The 17,766-nt window shown below is 42.9% G+C and overlaps 2 protein-coding genes across 4 annotated transcripts in view; both read left to right on the top strand.

Moving 5' to 3' along the window:
• LOC119916407 (inactive ubiquitin carboxyl-terminal hydrolase 54-like) overlaps window positions 1-10,851 on the top strand; it is a 45,370-nt gene extending 34,519 nt beyond the window's left edge. For 2 of the 3 annotated variants that reach the window (XM_038736404.1, XM_038736405.1), the window contains 9 exons: window positions 771-920; window positions 1,510-1,702; window positions 1,928-2,110; window positions 2,374-2,593; window positions 3,196-3,546; window positions 3,780-3,907; window positions 4,000-4,158; window positions 8,204-8,351; window positions 10,670-10,851. In XM_038736404.1, the coding sequence (XP_038592332.1) occupies window positions 771-920; window positions 1,510-1,702; window positions 1,928-2,110; window positions 2,374-2,593; window positions 3,196-3,546; window positions 3,780-3,907; window positions 4,000-4,158; window positions 8,204-8,351; window positions 10,670-10,820 (1,683 nt within the window). In that variant the 3' untranslated portion in view covers window positions 10,821-10,851. The remainder of the gene's footprint in view (window positions 1-770; window positions 921-1,509; window positions 1,703-1,927; window positions 2,111-2,373; window positions 2,594-3,195; window positions 3,547-3,779; window positions 3,908-3,999; window positions 4,159-8,203; window positions 8,352-10,669) is intronic. The other variant, XM_038736406.1, reaches the window with a different exon arrangement.
• On the top strand, window positions 10,741-17,565 carry LOC119916408 (inactive ubiquitin carboxyl-terminal hydrolase 54-like). The gene is made up of 4 exons (XM_038736407.1): window positions 10,741-11,491; window positions 12,724-12,851; window positions 12,954-13,085; window positions 15,221-17,565. Exons 1-4 carry the CDS (start codon window positions 10,879-10,881, stop codon window positions 15,305-15,307), a joined length of 960 nt encoding a protein of 319 aa, XP_038592335.1. The 5' UTR covers window positions 10,741-10,878; the 3' UTR covers window positions 15,308-17,565.
• Window positions 17,566-17,766: the final 201 nt, after the last annotated feature.

Raw genomic sequence — 17,766 nt, 5'->3', positions numbered from 1 at the left:
TGATCGATTAAGGATAAATTGCATTTAACAGGCAAAAATGCTGAAAATCTCCAGTGTATCAAATATGAGGATTTGGGGTGTTTTGTATCATTGTAAATTGATTATCTTTGAGTTTTGGGCTGCTGGGCTGCAGTAATTTGAGGACATCACTTTGGGCTATGGAAACCCGTGACGGGGTATTTTCTGGTATTTTGTAGACTAATTGTTAACTGACAAAAAAAATGAAAGTAATGCAGGCCTAGAGAATTCATCATTTTATTGTATTAAACAATACATTATGTCTTATTGCAGCAGGTAATGATATGGCATGGATAGGATTATATAGAAGGTTATGTTAACATTTTTTAAACAACAACCTCAGTACTTTTGTCACATTGATATCTATAAGAAGAATGTATGCAGATAAAATGTGCAAATATCAGCAGTGTCATACGCAGTAGTTGACCTTACTGAGACATCCATGTGAAATCAGTGCATCATTTCTGCAAGAAAATCTGCAGCACATATGTGTGCAGTACGTGCAGCACACAAAGAGCGGAAATTGAGGAGTTTAAGAAAAGGCAATATGTGAAGGATTACTGCATACAGCATACTGTATATACCAGGTGAGCAAAAATGTACTTGTATTCACATTAACTCCTCTATCTCTACACCCCCTCCCTGCACACCTCTCCCTCTCTTCCCTGCATCTCTCCCTCCCTCACTGTCTCCTCCCCCTCCCCATCTTTCCCTCTCTCGCTCTCTCTCTCTCTCTCTCTCTCTCTCCGTAGTTGTTCTACCGTGTGACAGAGGAGAGGGCTCGCCAGGCGGAGCTATACTTGGTGGGCATGGTGTGCTACTACGGCAAGCACTACTCCACCTTCTTCTTCCAGACCAAGATACGCAAGTGGATGTACTTCGACGACGCCCACGTCAAGGAGGTGAGCTACAGTTTGGAGTTGGCATGCTGCAACTCAGGGCGGGTGTGTTGCACAGTATCTGCTGCATCTCCAGTTGTGCCGGTGAGAGTAGCAGTGACAAGAACTATGCTGTATGTTAGTGTGCTGCATGGTCAGCGGGGGCGGCTTGAGATTGATAATGTGTTTCAGGTTTATTCCCTGTCTTATATTTTAGCACAGGTTTAAGTGCTCAGACTGGTCTTTTGCTGTAATACTTGATGATGATGATGATGATTTAAGCATGAGTTATGTTACATTTTGTGGTGGCTGAGTTGAGGAAACCTGGGCTTGTTTGCTATGTCAAAGTGTGACATAAAGTGAATCTACATGTCCTTGCACCTTGCACACTGTCGTTTATATTAGGTTATTGAGCTAATGAAAAGTGTGATAATGTGATATCAATAAGGACACACAGCAGAACAATGTGTGTTTGACCTTCTACTTTTGGTGGAATATGCGTAATTTTATACCTTAATACGGATAGATTTACTTTCTCTTTGTGTTTGTGTGTGTGGTTGTGTGTGTATGGGTTTATATGTATGTTTTGTGTGTGTCTTTATGTCACCTCCAGATTGGCCCAAAGTGGAAGGACGTGGTGTCTCGGTGTATCAAAGGCCACTATCAGCCCCTGCTGCTGCTCTACGCTGACCCCCGTGGGACGCCAGTGATACTGCAGGAGAGCCCCAACCCCTGTACCAGCTCCAACCCGCAGCTGGAGCTCCAGCACTGCAGCAGCAAGGCTGGTTACGACAGCGAAGACTCTGGTACAGCAAAGATGACACACTATAGATCAGATCAGATTACTCTGTGTTTATCCTTGGGGGGGCATGCGAGGTTACAGCTTTAAAGCTCTGACCTTCAACCCTATAATCCAACTTTTGCATCTGAATACTACTGAGACTTAACTTACTTTCCTGCCTTTAACTGTAAACATATGAAGATGGAGGATTAACCGAAAGGTCACCGCTGTTTCTCTTGATCTCTTTCAGGTCGGGAGCCGTCCATATCCAGCGATACTCGTACCGACTCTTCAACGGACAGCTCGAGTCACCGCGCTTCTCGCAGCCGATCCCTCCACCAGTCCACAGGCAGCCACCTCTCCAGTGAATCCCAGACCACAGTGGTCTGTAATTACGACATCGGCACACCGCCACTTGGTGCTGAAGCCGGAGGTAATACTGCACTCGAGTCCAGGCGCAGAGTTATCTAAACTCACAAAGTACATTAAGAGCAAACAAAAGTCAGTTTTTAAGTTTTAGTAGAAATTAAGTGAGTTGTTTGTCCCCATGCTGACTGTTCAGGTTATTCGTTTTGTTACTGGTTAATCCCATATTTACTCGTACTGCTGCCTACAAAATTGTCCTCTGGGGGATAAATTAAAATGTTATTGGATTTTCTTTTCCTTTCTTTCTCTGCCTCTTTTCCCCCAATTCAGAGTCAGCAGTGGAGGGTCCTCCCCGTCCTCCCTCTCCTCCCCTGCCGGAGTACAAGGAGACGGCTGTCTTCCTCCTCTCCTCCCGCCGGCCACTCACCTCCTCCTCCTCCTCCTCTCGTCCCCTGTCCTCCTCCTCTTCGTCAGGAGTAGGGGGCTGTGAGGGTGGAGTTGGGGGTCCCCACTGGGAGGATGAAAGCACCAGCAGTGAGAGCAAGTCCAGGTACGGCACCACTGATACACATATATATGTTTTTCAAGAGATCAATATCTAAAAATTTGGCTATTTATTTTTAAATATGTAAAAGTGAGTACACCTTGCAAACAATAGTAATAATGATGATGAATATCTTGAAACAAAAGATAAATCACAACAGTGGACAGAAGAAGTTCTCCAACACAAATCTCTATTCATCTTTGGGACTTTTCTCTAATCTTTACTGTTTTGTGACATTTTGGATAATTTGACTTGTTAAGGCCTTAAACACTTACTAACACTAAATTAAACCAGGTGAGAAGTTCACATGGGAAAAGTTGCTTTGGTGGAACTGAAAGTGTAATACTTATTTACATACATATAATTACTATTATTAAGTTACGGGACTGGAATTATGGCATTTTGAAAGTCATGTGTTTTTAGCTTTTTGACTCCCCTTTAAAATTTGTCATTATTCTTTTAAGAAGATTTTACTTAGAGATACATTTGCACATTTTGAGTAGTTTTCAGCAGTCACTAAACTTGTATTTGGGTAGACATCACAGTAGTCGTTCCACTCCTGGAGTCATGTAACATCCTGTGTAACATCTTCCTCACTTGCTTTATAGTTCTTCTGGAAGCCGCTACAGGCCAACCTGGAGGCCCAGGAGAGAGGCCCTGAACATCGACAGCATCTTTACCCGACCGAGAGGCTCCTCTCTGGAGCCCCAGGACTCCCTTCCCTTGGCGGGACCCGCTCCACCCACACAGCCAGGGCTACAAAAGGTGGAAGGGAGGGAGGTTCAGGAATTGGAGGCGGGGTTTGGGCTGGTCGGGCAGCCCAGGTCTCTGGGCAGCGGGTGGACAATGGGTCCCCCTGCCCCTCCACCTCTGAGAGGGGTGGAGCACCAGCCACGTCTGATTCAGAGGATGGAGAGTGGCTACGAGAGCAGCGAGAGGAACAGCAGCAGCCCTGACAGGTACTCACAAATAACAATTACTGTCTCTTCCTTTCTGTCTCTGTCATTCATTGCCTTTTCCTCTCCTGGATTCGCTCTTGTTTGCCCGGTTCACTTTTTCACTTTATAAAACACGATTGTGACATTAACAATGGCAGATTGTCCAACAATAGTAGCCCATAAAAACGAATCAATCAATTTTGTCTGTTTTTCTTTGTCTCTGTCTCTCTGTTGTTTTTTCTTTCTCTGCACAGGGAGGTGGGGCAACATAAACGGGTGCTGATGTCGGGACCTTCATGGCGTTCGGTGCCTAAGTCAAAGAGCAGCAGTGCAATCCTGCAGGAGCTGCCCGTCCCTAGCTGGGGTGGTGGCACCAACACAGGTGTGTATTTGTGCGTGTACTTGCGTTTATCCACTGGGACATGCATTTGATTTGATTGATGATTTAATTTTCCATCTTTTGTGTGCGTTCAGGCATGGGGCGCAGTGAGCTGGACGAGCTGCAGGAGGAGGTGGCAAGGAGAGCCCGCCAGCAGGAGCAGCAGAAGCGTAGGGAGGCTGAGCGGGAGGCAGCCATGGGATTCAACCCCAAACCCAGCAAATTTATGGACCTGGACCAGCTCCAACACCAGGGTATGGAGGAAAGAGGGGCGAAGAGAAAGACAGAAGTGGGAGGGAGTGAGGGGAAATTTGAAGTTTTTAAGGAGAGCCAAAGAGGTCAGTTCACCTGACTTGCAGAAAACATATTTTCTCACTTACCTTAGTAGTGGTATCCAGCGATGCAGATAGTTTTAGATTTATTTGACCATGTTTTAAGATATTCATCTCTGAGATTTCTGCCTCCACTCCCATACAACTGATGAGAAAAGAAATTTATTTTTGATACTCACAGAGGTTTATAGGGACTATTTCTTTGGTCAAAATTAGTTCCATTAGCTCTCTATCTGCATGGCTAGATACCAGAAATGAAAACATGTTTTTTTGTAAATTGACCCTTTAAGAAGAAAGACTACTGCATTTAAAGCTGCGCAGGGAAACTTTGTATGTTTTAAACCCCAGATAGCAAAGACCCATCGCTGACTCATCAGACAATTTAGGATTTAAATCTCAATTTTTACTTTCAAAAAATAGCAACAGCAAAAAACAATGGCATTTCAATTGGAGAGCTGTGATGTTGTTTTATGCTGAGCATCATTTCATGATGGCTGATAAAGTGTATTTTGCCCGGTGCAGCTTTAAGGTCACATTATCACCTGTTGTCTGGTTTAGCAGTCACAGTGACTTTTATGTCCGCGGTTCTGTCTGACCTCCTCTTTGTCCTCACTCCCATCTGTTCGCCTGTCTCTCCATCTGTCTCCCTCTGTTGGTATTTTTCATTTGTCTGTAAGTTCAGTGTGTGTTACCATATCTCATACTGTATATACCATGTTTTCATGTGCCATCAATGAGTGTTTTATGTCACGATAAGTGTGTCTGTGTGCAGATGAGGTTTAGCTGAGTTCAGTGTAGCTGAGCAGAGCAGAGAGCAAACCCCTGTCAGGTCAGTTTTTACCAACATGTAAACTCCAGTGGGACGTTTACTGACCAGCACTGAGTGGGGAAATTCTCTCAGGGTGATTCCCATTTGAAATCACAAACCAGTCCAAGTTCAGAGCTATGATGTCCTGGCCACACTCTAGGGAGTTCACAATGTGTGTCTGTTTCTTAGTCCACAAAAAGATTCTGAGTGTGTGTGTATGCAGTATATTTTTAGATATGTCTGTGTGTGTCTCCATATGTCCATGTTAATATATACATACATATATGTAGCCATGTATGTACCTGTGTTTTCGGTATATCCTCGTGTGTGTGTGTGAGATTGTGAGCTGTAGATGTGAGACTTGGACTCAGATTATAATTAAAGGGGCACTCCACCAATTCTGCATGTCAAAATCACTTGTACTAGTCGCTGGGAATGAGACTGAGACTATGTCTTCTGTGGCTCTGGGTGAGCATTGTTGATTCTGGCATACTTACTCAATTTACATCAGCTGAGTACTCATTTTGGGCTTGAGGGCTACACATGTATGTTAAAACCTGGGGCAATGGAGTTTTGAAAGACTTAGGCATATACCAGGAATGGAGGGTCCAAAAAAACAGTGTTTAGAGGTACATTATGGAAAGTGTGTAGGATCCACTGTTTTTGGAGTGTGACTCATACTAGGGACTAAATGGAAAGCAATGCCGTTCTGTCAATTCACTAATTTGGTCCAGGCATTAATATCTCAACAACTATTGGATGGATTTCTATGAAATGTGGTCCTGACATTCATTGTTTAAAGAGGATGAAACCTACTGACTTTGGTGATCACCTGTTTTTTCCTCTTCTTTTCCATCATTAGGTCAAAATTTACATCAGCATGTTAGCACCGTCATGGTGAGCATGTTAGCATGCTGACATGAGCATTTAAATCAAACTGGTTCTAACTATGTACAGCCTGATAGAGCTGCTAGAATGGCTTGAAGACTAAATCACTAAATCGTCACAATCAAGACTTGACTTGGACTTGATTGCTGTGAGAGTAAAGTTACTTTAGACACCAAGAAAAATGATCACATGCTGTGTCATTTTAATGGTCATTCAGACACTTGCAATTTCCAGACTTGTGACTTGACTTGAACCACATGTTCTAAATGACTTGGGACGGTATGTGTGTGTTTTTGCGTGTGTTGCATATTTGGTCCATATATCCACAAATTATATTTTTCTTTACGTGTGTCAGTATTTTCAGAAAATAAATATGTGTGTGTGTGTGTGTGTGTGTGAGCCCTATATGAACTGTAGGTGTGCAGGTTTTCCCCTCCAGTTCAGCGCTAACTAAATCCATATCAAGGATTATTATGTTGTGTCCTGTCTGTCCTACTGTGTGTGCTTTGGTGTGTTCAGCCTTATGTACCTGACACACACACACTCATAGACACACACCCCGGTGAATACACTCAACCTTGATGGAGTAAAAGGATGACTTGCAAACGAACAGATGGCATCACTATCAGTGCGATTACGTAACAGAATTTGGTTTCCCACATCCGTATTGATGGTTTCAGGCAGACTCCAAACAATCTGCCTCAGTGTTTTAGAGGACGTTACAGCCAACAACAACAACAAAGCTGCCGTCAACCTTCTTTTATTCTGTCTCTATCAATCAAACGTCTTTAAACTCAAGCCAAGATAGGTGATGGCTGCTTTTTTGTTGTTCTCTTCTGCATCTTTTTTATAACAAACTAACACCTTTTAAGGTGCGTTCACAAGGCTATGCACCATAGAAAGCTTTGACTGAAAAAAACAACAACTTTTGTCTTTTTTCCCTGTCTGGTGTCTGTGGCTTCATAAACGTAGCCTCAACTTTGCTCCTCATTTATCTAGTCTTGACTTTTTGACTTACTAACTACAGTAAAGTTTACATATTGATGCATTTACAATAGAGTTGCAAAGTAAGGAAGAGATGCTGGGTGTGGAAGTATTTATCGACTATAGTCTCCCTATTTCAAAGTTTTCTTCTATTGATATTGTCAATGTTTGTCAACATAAGAACACGGGAGTTTCTTCTGAGACAATATAACTTACTGAACAACAGCCACCGTTGCAACAAGTGGAAATTACAGGATAATGGTAAATGATAAACATACTGTAACAATACAGTGGCACAAGTTGACAAGAGTCACAAACTCAGTAATGTCTCTTATACAGCAATATAAAGTTAGCCATAAGCTATTGGTCATACCAGACCAAGTAAGGCTTTAATGTCAAAACACACCTGAGTGTATTGATGCTGTGGTATGCAATTTATTTAATTTGTTTGTGCAAATTCACTTACATCCTGACAGCAATTAAGAAATGAAATGCTCTGACACAGTAATCCTGGCCAATCAGAAATATTATTCTATTGCTTTTCATTTGTAAGAGAAAAAAGGCACTGTTTCATCTTTCAAAAGTTACGTAACCTAGTTTTAAAGATACAATAAGTTGACGATTGCCAGTTTTAATTATTCCAGCTTACATTTTTCCATCAGTTTGGTATGGTGGATGGTGCGAAATACTACCATACCGATGAACCTCAGCAGCTGTACCTATGGAGAATAAGGTGCAAATCAGAGCGGAGTTCATTTAGAATCTTTTCTTGTAATTGGGAATAAAAGTTACTAAATTCATCTAAAATTGACCCCAAATCTAAAGGTGAACTGAATGTTTAATCAGGTTTTCTCAAAGCGCACCTTTATTTCTTTTTAACAAAGAGACATTTTATATTTTCTAACCCAGTTGCTAATATGTAGGATTTAACCAATTAAAAGAAGTTCTTAAAAGTCATCTAACATAGCCAACCACGCCCAAAATAAATCCTCCCACTTTGCAACTCGATACAATTAAAATACACACACTGATTTACAGTAGAGGAGCGTGATGCATGCTAGCCCCCTCATAACCACTCCTTCTGCTCTGCTTCTATTTTCTCTGTCTCTTTTGTCTCACCTGTTCTGTCATCCTCGTGTTTTGTCTTTTACACTTTACTTCTTGTATTGTTGTCTGTGGTTTCCTCTCCTTTTCCGTTCCCTCACTCTTTCTTTCTCTGCCACTCTGTCGTTACATCTTTCTGTCTTTTCTCCTTTTTATCTCCCGCTCTGTTGTTAACATCCTCAGCTGTGCTCAGACCCCTGCATGAGGCTAACGCTCATAGCGGATTGGCTGTAGCTGCGTGCATGAGGAGCACTGGGGGCCCAATCAAACGCAGGCAGGAACAGGAAATGGAACGGGAGACAGGAAGCGCCCGCCCACAGGGGCCTCGCAGGTACCACCACTGTCCCCCCTTATGTGTCCGCAGCGGTGCCTGTCTGAAAACCACCCCAGACCCCCTTCCTCCCTCTCTCACTTTGTGTGTGTCCTCAGCTCAAGCTGTCCTTAAACCCACCTCAGGACTCCTTGTATGTGTCCTCTGAGTTCTGGCTGTGTAAAAAAACACCTCAACACCCTCATGTGTGTGTCTTCAGCTCTGGCTGCCCCAAAATCCCCCTGAACCCTGTTTCTGTAATCCCTAGCAATGCACTCTCACATCCTGCTGTATGCGTGTATGTGTGTCTGAATATGCGTGTGTTCTCTAACACACACACACTTGACTATATACAGTAACTTCTTATCCCTTTTGTCTTTGTGTGTTTGTTGCAGTGCAGTAAAAATCTGCTTTGCTGGGCTCTGTGTTGAGAATAAAAAGAGAGAGACAGAGTTGCTCTCTGCTTTTCTGTGCTTCACTGCTTCCCATCATTGTTGTTGTGCTGCTCTTTGTAGCTGTGTGCTGCCGAGGCTTCCCTCTGCTCTTTGTGTGCTGCTGATCTGTCCCTCTGTGTGCTGTAAAGCTGCAGTCCATCACTGTGTTTCTGTCTTGTGTACTGCCGTGCAATTGCAGTCACAGTCGCAGATCCTGTGTTGTGGATCATTTTTTTTCGCTCTTTGCTGCTGTGTTTGTGTGTGAGATTAAGTTAGTCTGTTTCCCTCCTGATGTCTTAGATTTGCTGCATGAGGAGGGGGAAAGTGAGCTTCTGCAGTGAAGTTTTTAGCACAGGAACTGCTGCATGAAGAAATTCCATACTTAATAAAGAGTGAGGCAGCTCATCTAGAGATAAGGAACTAGTCACATTTACTGGTTCCAAGCATCGGACTTATGTAAACTAATTATCTTTGGCTTTTAGACTGCTGGTCAGACACAAACAAGTAATTTAAACATGTAAAGAATCTGTGGAAATTGTGATAGGCATTTTCACTTTTTGCTTTCACTTTTTATAGACCAGATGATTAAACAATTAATCAAAGATCAGAGTGGTATAAAATTTAAATAACATAAGATTTAGTAGAATAAATAGTAAATATGACTTTTTTAAAATAACCAGAGTGGAGGGGTCCCGATTGCAAAGGCCTAGTCTCCTCTGGTATTCATCAGGTTAAACTCAGGCTCATTTAGAATTACAAAGTTAGGAATATATTTAGGAGCCAATCTCATACATGCCTTAAAGGTGTCATTACATTACGTTATTGTCAAGGTCATTACAGTCTGCTCCAAAACATTCTCCCATTAGCTCTTGTAAGGAGTCTTACTGCAGCACTTTGAACCAGCTGAATTGATGGTAATTACAAAGGCAGAGGCGGTGATTGGATTTGCTAATTTAGTCACGTTAATGCCGGGTTTAGTCTCGGTTTCATTCATTCAACTGAAACAAAATTTGTTAAAACTTAATAAGTTGTAAATCCAAACTGTTAGCGGTAGGAAGAAGGGGAAAGAGGAGGTAAAGCTCAGCGCTCAGCCTCTTTTATTACCTTCCTCCTCTCCTCTATTGATCAACACAAGCCTCTGATTTATAGCTCGCTGCTGCAAAGCCTGCTGGGTAATTACCAAGGCTGAAAAGAGACGGGAGAGTTAATGTGGGGGATGGAGGCACTTACGTAGACACATACAGGGTTAGCGCACCCTGTCTTTAAAAATAGACAAAATTTACAGACTTGCTGTTCACACATACCAACACACACACACACTAGTTTACTACACACACACACACACACACACACACACACACACACTCCTACATTAGTAGAGTGTGTACCATCTCCTAATCTCCTAAGAGAGGATCCACTAATGTTCAACATATATCATATCCTCCACATATCAATGTATGTAAATCAATAAAGTAATACGGTGTCCCACTCAGTGCAGCAGAAGGTAGATTGCTGTTTTGATAATGAGAGTAAAGTCAGATCTTTGGTTGTTTGAGCTGGATATGTTCAGATCAGAAAGTTAAGTTTGGTGAATCTGCAGCGATTTGTCCATCAGTGGAGCTGAGCTTGTGCCTGACTCATAAACAGCATGGCTGTGAAATCCCTTACACAAAGCGATGCTTGCACAAGGCTGCATCATTGTGTGTTCATAGCTGTTGTTCTGTACGAAATTGAGCTTGTGTATGTGTGTGTATGTGTGTGTCTGTGTTCTGCTTGTTTATACTGGTATGCTGTTGTGACCTTCCCTCAATGCAGTAACTCACCTGACGTCAGAGCAGTTTTTTTGGGGGTGTTTTTTTTTGTGCTGCTAGCTGACTGACACCCTCCCTTTCTTGTGTCCTCCAGTGAACAGCCTGGCCCGGTCCAAGTACTGCTGACGCCCAATCAGGAGGAGGAAGAGGACCAGGCAACGCCCAAACAGGACGCTGCTCTGGGCCCGGACCCGCCCCCTCTGCCCTATCAGCCCGCTCCCCCCCCGACCCCCGCTCACCCTTAACATCCCTCACCCTTGCAGCCCTTCCAGCCAAGGGGAGGAGGAGGAAGGAGGGGGATGCATGGGGAGGAGAGGGGAGGAAGGTGAGGATGGGAGGGAGGGGACTGGGGTGAGGCTGTGTGAGTTGCTGCAGGCAGGGGGGGTGAGTGTCAGACCTCTGGGGAAGCACTTAGCCATCTCTCTGCCCTCGCTTCCTCTGCGTCTCTGGGATACAAACACCACACACACCGCACACTCCACACACCTTGAACCCCCACACACACACCCTCCCCCTCCCCCTCTTCCCCCACCTTACCCTCTGGAAACCTCCGGGCAAAGGAAACCTTTCACGCCTCTCTGGCAGCCTCCCCAGCCCCATTCCCCAACCGGTGCAGCTCAGCATTGGCCGAGGCACGAAGCTGATGGCGACAGCAGCACACGGCATTGGTCCTCCTGGAGTTTGGACCGCCCCGACGCCGTGGTGACACCATATGACACGCCACCAGACCGCTGTGTTCCCATCAGGCCGCAGGCGTCCAGTCAGCACTATAGCTTCAGTTGCCAGTCCTCTCCAGGGCACTACAGCTCCCAGCATGCCCCAGGGCAACTTGGTGATCCCTGCTGTTACCGCGAAGAGGCTGAGCTATCTGAGCTTGACTCCCTTTACCAGGCCAGTCTGCTGGCTGGAAAGACAGGTACACGCACGGCCGCACCCAACCAAGAACTATACAACTTCAAACAAGTGAAATGTTGACATACATGAACAATAGTGAATAATTTAGATACGAATCCCTAAAAGATTGTATAGTAGAGCCGATACAACGAGTCAATTAATCACTTAGTCAAATTTTTGAATATTTATCAACAATAGTTTGATAATCAATGAATTGTGTAAGTCATTTATCAAGCATTACCTTCCATTTTTTAAAACATTGTTAAGAGAATATCTTTGGCTGTATCTAATAAAAAAAGCAATTTATAGATGCTACCTTACCTCACAATTGTAGCAGATTTAATGGACTTTATGATTTATGAGTTAATCAGTAAAATAAAAAACAGATTAATTTATGATGAAATATATTTATAATAGTTGCAGTCCTGTGTACCATATAGTCAAGTTTGCTGTTAATTTCCAAAACAGAAATTTAAATTAATGTTATGTATGTTATTAAGCTTGGTTGCTACTAGAGATAAAGCTATACATGTACAAAGTCACACATGTAAGACGCATTGTATTTAAAACCATGTTTTGAACCATGTTGTACATGTACATAGTAATTCTAAGCAGGTTTTGAGTATACCGTATACTCTATGTTCACACTTTAAACGTGACAAAATTATACTTAAAACAGTCATTATGAATACAATTTTATTTATTTTATTTTGTGTGTGTTGTTGATGGGCGCTAGTCTCCCACAGTGCAGTGCACAAAGGAAATGGATGATGTATTGAATCAAGTATAGAATGTTGAACACATTTTTTAAAGATGCTTTTGATGTGCTTTATGAAATCATAGAATTTTATATTAAATTCCATCCAAAACCCAAAGTTTACAAAGATAAATTAAAGGAAAAGTTTTACAAATTGATATGCACAAGACGAGGGGAATTTTTTCTGTAATTTTTGAAATGGTGCAGCCATAAAAAACGGCATCTTGACAAACAGTTTGTGTGTTTGTCAAGTGTGATATATTGGTCCAGCAAAGGGCTGGAACAGAATTTATACTGAATGGATTAATTATGTTGTGAAATTATGTGGGTGATTTACCAACGCTATGTATAGGTAAATTTAAAAACATGAGGGAGATTAGAGGTTGTTAAAAAGCTTTCATTAAAATGGCATATTTGTTTTAGAGACCACTGCACGTTCCTGTTTTGACCTCCAGCCCTGTGTGTGTGTGTGTGTGTGTGTGTGTGTGTGTGTGTAGGCTGCAGCCCATCAGAGAGGCTCATATCCAGGGTGGGAGGACAGGCTCGCTCTAAGACCCCAAACGCAGAGATGGAGAGGAGTGTGTATGGGGCGGACTGCACCAGCACCCCCACCTACCTCAACAAGGTAACATCCACGCCATCTTTCTAACAGAATCCCCTCACATGTTTGCCGGTCATCAGTTGGCTCCATTTCCCAGCGTCTGACAGACATTTTCTCCCCCTGCAGCCAATGATGTTGCGGGATATGCGTTTTGGGGTGGAGCCTGATGATGGGGAAAACCTGAGACGAATTGGACGCAGCCTGAGCGGCACAGTAGTGACCCCGCGCCGCAGCCGTCTGACTGCAACCCGCAGCCTTGTGAGTGTGACTGCCTGTGCTCTGCTGCCCCCCTGTGGCCGTGCTTTTAAACTGCATCTGCCTGATGTCCCGCTGTGGCACTTTACACATTGCTTTTCCCTGTGCCCTTCTCCCCAGCTGTTTGTCTTGTTTCTTCCTTTTGTCCTGCTTTTCAATTTCCAATCTGTGCTCCTCTCTCCGCTTTTCTTCCCTTTCTTTCCTCTTTCTCTCTCGAAGGTGAAGCAGGCTGATGTCAGTGCCTCTCCTTGCTTACTTCCTCTCTTCTGAGTCCCTGTTGCTATTCCACCACTATCATCTCCTCCATCCTCCTCATCACCAACACCTTCTCATCACCACCTCCCTCCACTGCTTTACAGGTAAACACTGCGCTGAGCTCATTTGACGTTGTTACACTTGTAATCTTTAAAGGAAAATACCACTCATCTGCTTGAGACTGGTACGAGTGTACGTGTTTCCTTTGGTTGAGCTACTTTGAGTGCCAGATGTGTATGTTTCAGAGCAATTTTAAAATCAGGTCAGAAAAGCAAAGTAAATATCATCTCTTGATATTTTATGAAGTTTGTGGTGAACATTTTACTGGCAAACATCTGGCACAAAAGTAGGCTAAGCCCCTATTTGCACATAGCTATATCCTGTGCAATGATTTGTAATAACTGGTGAGCCAAAGGTTATTTTCATGCCTGGGCAAATGTGTCATGTGTCAAATTAAGTTACAATTTCCAGCAGAAATCATATACGTTTTATGAAATACATATTTGCTTCTCACCTAAAAAGATAACCAGATATTCCAAATGCAATGAAACTTTAGTGTAGAAAAAACACCTATTATTCTTCTTTAAGAGCAGGGCTTGCTCACAAATGAGTTTTGAAAAACAAAGTTATTTTTATCCGAAAAAAACGCAGGTTATTTCCAACTTTTGAAGCTTTATTCTGTGCCCAAATGTAGAATTTTTTTTATAGTTTCTTTTAACACTTCAGTTTCAGAGTGCAAAAATTTCACTTCACTGCGGGAGCAGGGGCTAATGCACATCGGTCTGAAATATTTTTTTACAGGATGTTGTTATATCTAAATATTCTCTCTAGCAGAGAAATGGTTGAATATTTATTCTAAGTAATAATTCCATTATTTTGCCAGCTTAGGACAACTGGCTCTATCCCTAATGAAGTAAGTGCTGGTTTGAAGAAATCACTTGAATATCACTGAATACATTTTAGAGGATACACTGACAACATAAACCTTTTTTTCAGAATAGATATGTAATATATGATATATCAAACGGAAACAGATCTCTACAGAGGTAGATCTTTTTTAAAGAGTAAGATCCCTACATCACTCTGTTCAGAGCCACCAGACTTCATTGAAAGTCAAAAAAAAGTAATTTTACCTCTCTGGCAGTTGCCTTGATTGGTTAGTTTGTGTTATTGTGTGACTTTGCTGTTTTTAACCTTTTAAAACACCAAGTCACACAATAACACAAACAAACAAAAACACCAAAGTCACACAATTACACAAACACACTAACTGACTGAGGCAGTGGTACACCAGCAACTCCCATGTTCTGCGAAGTAAAATTACTATTTTTATCAAGGGAGACTGGTGCCTTTGAAAAGAGTGAACTGTTCTGGGCACACAAAAAGGATCTTACAAAAAAGGCCTTTATCTGTGGGGATTCCATAATGAATAATAAATCATCTCTTCCATAATGATGTCAGACACTTCTAACAACAATCTGAGCCTGTCTGTGGCAAGCAATGTAGTGGACGTACTTTGATGGGGCACAAATGCAAGCAAGGATTACATTGCAGCCCTGTTTCACTGCAAACTGCACCGCGGTGGCTCAATATTGGATCAATTTCAAAAAATGTTGTCCCCGTTTGTCACATAGACGCAGAAACATTGGAAAATGGGTTCCAGTTTGGAAATAGTTAAGCGAAACATGGGGATTGCCAGAATTCAAGTAGTTAAAAAGCGTCCACCAAATAGTACTTAACATGTTATTTAGAGCATCACCGTGTTCATGTTTTGACATTCTGCCCCATGAGAAAGGCCTGGTCAAACAAGTTTGTTTCCACAAATTTGAGGTGCACCTTCATGCTAATATGACCGGTTCATTCTCTCTTCTCTTCTTGTCTAGGAGCTGTCGGGCGGTGCTGGGAGTTTCTGGCTGTGTCTGACGGGGGTCAAGCTGCCTTCTGACCAGAGTCCTTCTCTGCTTCACTAATGTCTCACCGCGCCCACCTCCACACTGGGCGCAGCAGCGCCGGGGTCCTTGACGGCCTCACCTTGACGGACCTGGAATTGGCTCAGGAGGATCAAACTCAACTCCTATCCTGTACCTTCTCCTTCTCCCTCAAACAACATGCACATGCAAACACATGCACGCACACATGCACATCTGCACTGACTTAGAGCCTCCCTCAGCGCCTGCAGCACCCTGCTTAGCCCTTCCTGGCCTTCCTCCCTCCCTCCCCCTCCTTGACCTACTATTCTGTCTATGCAGTCACTCTGACCCCCAACTACAACCTCAACCTTCCCCCCTATTTCCGGGACTGTTGTTTCTAGTCTCCCCCTGGGTTTTCAGATGGTTTTCCTGTGCAGTCAGCCTGGCGAGCATGCCTCTTTCAGTGGTGTGTCAGGTTGGTAGCTCACTTGCCGGGTGTGACTGGGACCTGAGCTCTCGGCAGTGTCCTCCACCCCACAGGGCTCTCAGCTCAGGGGGAGGCTCTTACCAAGTAGCCACGCCTCTTCCTCTTTCTTCACGGGCATTTCCTGTTGGATGCACACGTAGCCGAACTGGGTCTGTATCAGATGGACAGCCATATTTTCTCTCATTTTGTTTGTTTTTTTTCTTCCTGTGTGCACACACAGTAAACCCGCCCGAGACCGAACTCTCTAATAACTAAAAGTCATGTACAGAAAAACTCATGTATGAAAACCTGTATGTTAATTAATTAAGACCTTATGGAATGTTGATAATGATAATTAACGAATATTGATAAACTTCAAGTGATACTTCCTCATGTCTGCATTTCAAATAGGAGTGGAGTGCACTTCACAAGTGTCTAGCTGGAGTTTCCGCCCCCCAAACCGCTAGCCGACCTAATGACAGCTCTCCCGTTTCTACCGGGAGATTAAACAAGAAAAGCGCTTCCTTTTTCTCTGCTTCTTTCCTAGTTCCTTTCTTTCTTGCCTTCTCTCTTGCTTTTTTTTATTCGCGCTTGCTTTCTTTCTTCCAAACAGGAAACAGTAGCACCACAAATAGGCCAACAGGGGAGGAAAGTTGAAGAAGGAATGCGAGAATGTAGGTTAGGAAACCCTTCTCTGAGGCTTTATCAATGAAAATAGAGATGACTCTGCGTTTTGCAAGGTTACTCGGCAGAAGTGCACTTTCCGTAGGCTATTTGACTGAGAAGTGGCTGGAGATAACATGATGGTGTTTGTTTTGCTTAAAGGCCTCAGGTGAACTTAAGTGGCACTTATGAATTCACACTTGTATTATTTCTCCCTCCCACTGAAAATGTGTTTAAGGCCTCAGATGTGAATAGAAAATCATCCTCAGCCTGAGACAGTCACATGTCTAATATGAATAATGCTTTATATGATATATATGTATGAGAGGTATATTTTCAGCCAGTGAGCTATCTTCTTCAGAGATGTCACCATTCCTCAGTTGTATGAACAGTTATAACACTCACTCCCCCCTTTACTGAGGAGCATTCTGACATGTTTAGAGTATATTTATTATATGCTTTATTCTATTAAATAATATATGAAATAACAAAGTCCTTATAAAACAACTGGCCAATGTAAAGTACTTCAAGGATTTATTGATGTTGATCGATCGTTGTAACTAAACCAAAGGTTGGCACTTAACTCAGAGAGCGTATTTAACATTGCTGTTTTATTTTTATTTAGTTTGTTGTTGTTGTTTTTGTTTGTTTGTTTGTTTGTTTGTTTGGGGTTCTGGATGTGGGAGAATGTAGCCAATTGTAGCGCATGAGTCCGCTATGCAAATCAACCTTCCCTCACGATCCTGTATCAGAGACAGTCAGGAGGCAGACACACCCACCAACAGCGCTCTCATGGACTCTGGCAGAGACACGGAGAGGAGGAGGAGATCTCATGTCTAATGCTGCTGGTGAACTTTGTTGTTCTGCATCTACTACTATGTTTTAACCAATGGAATGCAAAAAAAGGGGAGCAACAAGGAGGGAGAGAGCAAAGAGGGAGAAAGAGAACGAATGAATGTAAAATAAAGGATGAAAGTGTGTGTTTGTGAATGATGTCATGGTCAGAAACAGAGAGGGTGAAGAGTCAACCACTGCAGATGGTTTATTGTTTGTGGGTGTGTGTGGACTGTGTTTCAGTTCTGGGGTGGTGTTGCTCGGGGAAAGAGGGAACCTGTATTTTTGCAATAAAGTTATTACCAATGCACTCCCACAGGGGGCGTAACCACAGTACAATGGCTACAAATGTCATTTGTTGAGAGATGAAGGATCAAGAGAAAAAAAAGCCTAATATTCCGGTGAAATATTTTCTTCTCTTAAAATAGTACTCCACTGATTAAGCTTTTCTCTCTTATAACATTGTCAGACTGATGATGGACAGTTTAAAGGATCATAATGAGGAGTGGGCTACAGAGATTGGTAAACGTAATGCAGTGTTTTTTAAAGTGGGGTC

This window comes from Micropterus salmoides, unplaced genomic scaffold, assembly GCF_014851395.1.
Source record: "Micropterus salmoides isolate LMB-PRFRI ecotype aquatic unplaced genomic scaffold, ASM1485139v1 Ms_hic_scaffold_21, whole genome shotgun sequence".
NCBI classification, from domain to species: Eukaryota; Metazoa; Chordata; class Actinopteri; order Centrarchiformes; family Centrarchidae; genus Micropterus; species Micropterus salmoides.
The sequence above is the reverse complement of the archived record's forward strand: the minus strand, read 5'-3'. Positions and strand labels throughout refer to the sequence as shown.